The sequence below is a fragment of the Rhinoraja longicauda genome, chromosome 2 (assembly GCF_053455715.1).
Source record: "Rhinoraja longicauda isolate Sanriku21f chromosome 2, sRhiLon1.1, whole genome shotgun sequence".
In the NCBI taxonomy this organism is placed as follows: Eukaryota; Metazoa; Chordata; class Chondrichthyes; order Rajiformes; family Arhynchobatidae; genus Rhinoraja; species Rhinoraja longicauda.
The window spans coordinates 110,920,648-110,927,119 of NC_135954.1; the positions used below are offsets into that span (position 1 = coordinate 110,920,648).

A 6,472-nucleotide genomic window follows, 5' to 3' on the forward strand; every position below is an offset into this window, starting at 1 on the left:
AGCTATTGGGAGAGACTGGGCAGGCTCCGACTTTACTGGAGTGTAGGAGATTGAGGGATGATCTTATCCAGGTGTATAAAATTATAGAGGAGAACAGGCGGGTTGAATGCAGCCTTTTACAGCAGAGTAGGGGAGTCAAGATCCAGAGGATGTAGGTTTAAGGTGAGAGGGGAAAGATTTCATCAGAACCCGAGGGGCAACTTTTTAATGTGATGTGGCTGTGTGTCTTGTTGCTTTTCACTTAGTATGGCTGTGTGGTAACTCACGTTTCACTGTACCTTAATTGGTACATGTGACAATAAATTGATCTTGAAATCTTCTCTTGAACTTTCTCACGCAGAGGATGGTAGGTATATGGAACGAGCTGCCGGAGGAGGTAGTTGAGGCAGATTATAATAACAATATTTAAAAGACACTTGGAGGGGCACATGAGGGATATGGGCCAAACATGGGCAGGTGGGACTAGCTTAGATGTGGCTTTTTTTAATCAAAAAATGTATTCAATTATTAAAATAATATTTACAATACAATAAAACAAAACAGAACCCAAAACCATAATACAAGACAAACAAATATACCAAATGAACAACAATGTTATAATCATTGTCAAGGATGCATTCCAACCCTCCCCCCCCCCAGCGGTCCCGCAAACACCCCAGGGTGCCCGTGGACAGCGCGTGTTCCCTCTCCAACACCACCCGGGCGCGGACGTAACCCGGAAAAGTGGCAGGCAGCCGGCTCGGGCAGAGCCCTCTTCCGCCTGGCGCCGTACTCGCGGATGGCCAGCTTGGCGTGGCTTCTTGGTGGGTGTGGATGGGTTGGGGTGAAGGGCGGGCCAGTTACGGTGCAGTGTGACCGTGTACGTTGTCACAGCCCAGCGTGCAGCGGTCGGGATGATCTCTTGTCACTGGCGGTGGTCTGAAGCGTTCCCTCTCCCTCTGCAGAACGCGGGGTCTTCACGGTGTTGGACGGCGGCTATGAGGACGGCAGTGAGGCCGGGGAGCGGCCGTGCAGCGCCCAGCAGTGGGCACGAGAGAAGTTTGCTTACGTCCTCGGCGAAAACGCGCGGTACGGTGCCGGCAGCCCACTAGCACCACCGCCCCTCGGAACAAACCGGGTCCCCTCCTATCCATCCCTGATACACCCCCTCCCCCAGCTCGATACGCCCCCCCCCCGCTCGAGATGCCCCTCCCCCCGCTCGATACACCCCCCTCCCCGCTTGATACGCCCCCTCCTCCCGCTCGAGACAGTCCTCCCCCGCTCGATACACCCCTCCCCCCGCTCAATACGTCCCCTCCCCCCACTCGATACACCCCCTCCCCCGCTCGAAACAGTCCCTCCCCCCACTCGATACACCCCCTCCCCCCGCTCAAATACCGTCCCCCTCCCCCACTCGATACGCCCCCTCCCCCCACTCGATACGCCCCCCTCCCCCGCTTGATACGCCCCCTCTCTGATATCGCTTCTGCTCAATATCACCTCCCCCTCTATATACCCCTTCAATATCCACCCCACTCGTTGTCTCCCCCTGTCTGATATCGCACATACCCCAGCTCCATCCGTCCCGATATATAGTCCCTTGATTAATCCCCACGACACTCCCTCCACCCTCTATATCACTCCCCTACTATATATCACCCCCAAACTCTGCAATACCCCGCCTGCTGCTTGATATCCCCCCTTCTTTCACAAGCCCACCCGTCTCCTGCTCATCCCCCCCCCCCCCCCCTCTCTCTCTCGCAGGGACAAGGCGGAGTCGACCATCCAGAAGTGTCTGTCTGACCACAGTGTCATGAGTGCAGAGGAGGTGCAGAAGGTGGGGAGCATCTGGAAACTGCCTCTGGATCATCGCTGGCGGCTCTACAGGTAGCTGACTGGGATAGCAGCCCTGCTAAGGGGCCGAAGGGTGTCCGGGCATCTTCACGACCTCTCAGCATCTTCTCCTTCCCTCCGTAGATCTACGTCCCTCAGTTTTAAACTCCCCAAACCTGCGGAAGAAAGACTGGGATGATTCACTTTATCAAAGCCTCAAGATTTCATACACAATAGCTCTTGTGATTTTCTACACCTCTATAGCGTCTCTAAAGGCCTCTCGTGATTTTACACACCTCTACAGTTTAGTTTATGTTTAGGTTTAGAGACGCAGCGCGGAAACAGGCCCTTTCGGCCCACCCGGGTCCGCGCCGCCCAGCGATCCCCGCACATTAACACTATCCTACACCCACTAGGGACAATTGTTATATTTACCGAGCCAATTAACCTACAAACCTGCACGTCTTTGGAGTGTGGGAGGAATCCGAAGATCTCTGAGGAAAACCCACGCAGGTCACGGGGAGAACGTACAAACTCCGCACAGACAGCACCCGCAGTCCGGATGGAACCCGGGTCTCCGGCGCTGCATTCGCTGTAAGCAGCAACTCTACCGCTGCGCCACCTTGTTCTCTACGCACCTCTCATGGTTTTATACACCTCTATAGCCATAACTCCACTCTTTTTCTCTTTCTGCACTACCTGTTGCACCTCAGTTTAGTTTTCGTTTAGTTTATTGTCACCTGTACCGAGGTACAGCGAAAAGCATTTTGTTGCGATGCTAACCAGTCAGCGGAAAGGCGATACATGATTAGAATTGAGCCGTCCACAGTGTACAGACAGATACATGGTAAATGTTGAGTGCCAGGTGAAGTCCGACTTGAAAGATAGTCCGAGGGTCTTCAATGAGATAGACCCTGAGTAGTTCACGAATGCTCTCTAGTTGCTGGTAGGATGGTTGTAGTATGATTTTTACGTATGGACCCACTCCATCACACAGACCAGGCTCCCCACTGTTGACTGCACTACACTTCACGCTGCCTCAGTAAAGCAGCCGACATAATCAAAGACAAATGATGTCCCACCTCCATCACTCCATCTCCCCCCTCCCATCCCATCCAGCAGAACGTACAGAAGCATGAAAGTGCACACTCACGAGCAGCCTCTTCCCCTCTGTCATCAGGCTTCTGAATGGTCGTAAGGTCATGTGATAGGAGTAGAATCAGGCCATTCGGCCCATCAGGTCTACTCCGCCATTCAATCATGGCTGATCTATCTCTCCCCCCCTAACCCCATTCTCCTGCCTTCTCCCCATAACCTCTTGACACCCGTACTAATCACGAATCTATCTATCTCTGCCTTAAAAACATCCAATGATTAGCCTCCACAGCCTTCTGTGGCAAAGAATTCCTCAGATTCACCACCCTCTGACTAAAGAAACTTCTCCTCTTCCTCCTAAGAGAACGTCCTTTAATTCTGAGGCTGTGACCTCTAGTCCTAGACTCTCCCACTAGTGGAAACATTCTCTCCACACCCACTCTATCCAGGTCTTTCACTATTCGGTAAGTTTCGATGAGATTCCTCCCCCTCATCCTTCTAAACTCCAGCGAGTACAGGCCCAGTGCCGATAAACGCTCATCGTAGGCTAACCTACTCATTCCTGGAATCATTCTTGTAAACCTCCTCTGGACCCTCTCCAGAGCCTGCACGTCCTTTCTCAGATATGGTGCCCAAAATTGCTCACAATACTCCAAATGTGGCCTTACCAGCGCCTTATAGAGCCTCAGCATTACATCGCTGTTTTTGTACACAAGCCCTCTTGAAATAAGAGTCCTTCCATAAGACAATAGAAAATAGACAATAGGTGCAGGAGGAGGCCATTCGGCCCTTCGAGCCAGCACCGCCATTCAATGTGATCATGGCTGATCATTCTCAATCAGTACCCCGTTCCTGCCTTCTCCCCATACCCCCAGACTCCGCTGTCCTTAAGAGCTCTATCTAGCTCTCTCTTGAATGCATTCAGAGAATTGGCCTCCACTGCCTTCTGAGGCAGACAATTCCACAGATTCACAACTCTCTGACTGAAAAAGTTTTTCCTCATCTCCGTTCTAAATGGCCGACCCCTTATTCTTAAACTGTGGCCCCTGGTTCTGGACTCCCCCAACATTGGGAACATGTTTCCTGCCTCTAACGTGTCAACCCCTTAATAATCTTATACGTTTCGATAAGATCCCCTCTCATCCTTCTAAATCCCAGCGTATACGAGCCTAGTCGCTCCAGTCTTTCAACATAAGCCAGGGTACTGTTCAATTCGCCTCTGCGACTTTGTGGACATTGGGACATTGGTCTGTGGAAATGATGCGCTACAATGCTGAGAACTATATTCTATACTCTGTATCTTCCCCTTTGCTCTTCCTGTGGTCCTTGACTTTAACTTTATTGTATTTATGTATCTGATCAGATCAGATAGGCACACATTGCTGGAGTAACTAGGCAGCATCTAGGGAGAGACCAAACGTAGACTGGGCGATCATTTCGCTGAACACCTTCACTCAGTCCGCCTGGACCTACCTGATCTCCCGGCTGCCAAACACTTTAATTCTCCTTCCCATTCCCACATTGACCTATCTGTCCTCTTCCTTCTCTTAGTTTAGTTTAGAGATACAGCGAGGAAACAGGCCCTTTGGCCCACCAGGTCCGCGCCGACCAGTGATCCCCCGCACACTAACACTATCCTACACTCACTGGGGACAAATCACACAGAGACCAAGCAAATTAACCTACACGGTTAACAATTAACAAGCACGGTGGGGCAGTGGTAGAGTTGCTGCCTTACAGCGAATGCAGCGCCGGAGACTCAGGTTCGATCCTGACTACGGGCACCGTCTGTACGGAGTTTGTACGTTTTCCCCGTGACCTGCGTGGGTTTTCTCCGAGATCTTCGGTTTCCTCCCACACTCCAAAGACGTACAGGTTTGTAGGTTAATTGACTCGGGTAAAATGTAAAAATAGTCCCTAGTGGGTGTAGGATAGTGTTATTGTGCGGGGATCGCTGGGCGGCGCGGACTCGGTGGGCCGAAGGGCCTGTTTCCGCGCTGTATCTCTAAATCTAAAACCTGCATGTCTTTCGACAGACAGCACCCGTAGTCGGGATCGAACCTGGGTCTCGGGCGCTGTAAGGCAGCAACTCTACTGCTGTGCCACCGTGCCGCCCACACTCTGCCCTCTCTCTCTTCAACTGTCAGCACCACACTGCAAGGGTGTCAGATGCCCTCAATTTAATAGGGACAGCAAGGAACTGCAGGTGCTGGAATCTTACGTAGAACACCAAGTGCTGGAGTAACTTGGCGGGTCAGATAGCATCTCAGGAGGACATGGATCGACAACATTTTGGGCCAGAACCCTTCTTCAGACTCACTCAGTATACAAATCAGTTTAATTCATTGTCACGTGTACCGAGGTACAGTGAAAAGCTTTTGTTGCGTGCTAACCAGTCAGCGGAAAGACAATACATGATTACAATCATGCCATTTAAAGTGTATAGATACATAATAATAATAATAATATATTTATTTTATATAGCGCCTTAACACATGCACAAAGCGCTTTACAAATACAATTAACATAGAAACAAACAGACAAACAGACAAACTATCCTGACGGAAAAGCGGCGAATACTCAACGCCAGCGTCCTCTCACGTCAGGGTCCGGCAGTAGACATTAAAGAACACAAGACACACAGATACAATTTTTTACACAAAACAGCCATCACAGTGATTGCTCTAGGCATACCCTCACTGTGATGGAAGGCAAAGTCTTATCTCCTCCTCGTTCTTCTCCCGTGGCGCCACGAGGCGATCGAGGCTCCCAACCCCTTGAAGCCCCCACCGGGCGATGGAAAGTCCCAGGGTCGAGCCGAGCAGGCCGAAGAAAGTCCTGAGCCCCCACCGGGCGAGGGAAAATGCCGCGGCCGAGCCACGCAGGGCGATGAGAGTCCTGAGCCCCCACCGGGCGATGTAAAGTGCCGCGGCCAGGCCACGCAGGGTGATGAAGGGCCTGCGGGCGGGTTGATCGTGCCTCGTGCTTCGGGGCGGTCGAAGCTGCTACGGCTGGAGCTCCCAAAAGCCGGTCGCCAGCCAGGGACCTGCGAACTCCCGATGTTGCGGTCTGCAGGGCCCACGGCCGAAGCCTCCGAGATGGTAAGTCCAGGCCCTGCGACCGGAGTCTTCAAGGTCGATCCCAGCTGGAGGCCGCCGACTCCACGGTGTTAGGCCGTTGCGCGAAACGGAGATACGACACGGTAAAGGTCGCATCTCCGTTGGGGAGGAGATTTAAAAAAGGTTCCCCCAACCCCCCCACCACCCCCCTACATACACAGAATTAAAAATAAAACAAAACGTACATTTAACATCAACAATGACAAAAAACACAACAAAAAAAAAAACGGAGAGACTGCGGTGAGCCGCTGCTGCAGAACACAGCCACGCTTACATGCTTACATGATAAGGGAATAACGTTTAGTGCAAGGTAAAAGCAGCAAAGTTTGATCAAGGATAGTCTGAGGGTCACCAAAGAGTAGTTTACTAGGTTAATTCCCGGAATGGCGGGACTGTCATATGTTGAAAGACTGGAGCGACTAGGCTTGTATACACTGGAATTAGAA

The 6,472-nt window shown here is 51.6% G+C and overlaps 1 protein-coding gene across 1 annotated transcript in view; it reads left to right on the plus strand.

Moving 5' to 3' along the window:
- The window catches only part of LOC144607306 (NFX1-type zinc finger-containing protein 1-like), a 25,914-nt gene that overhangs the window by 3,677 nt on the left and 15,765 nt on the right, over positions 1–6,472 (plus strand). The window contains exons 3-4 of the mRNA XM_078424055.1: positions 925–1,068; positions 1,744–1,866. Coding sequence (XP_078280181.1) covers positions 925–1,068; positions 1,744–1,866 — 267 coding nt within the window. The remainder of the gene's footprint in view (positions 1–924; positions 1,069–1,743; positions 1,867–6,472) is intronic.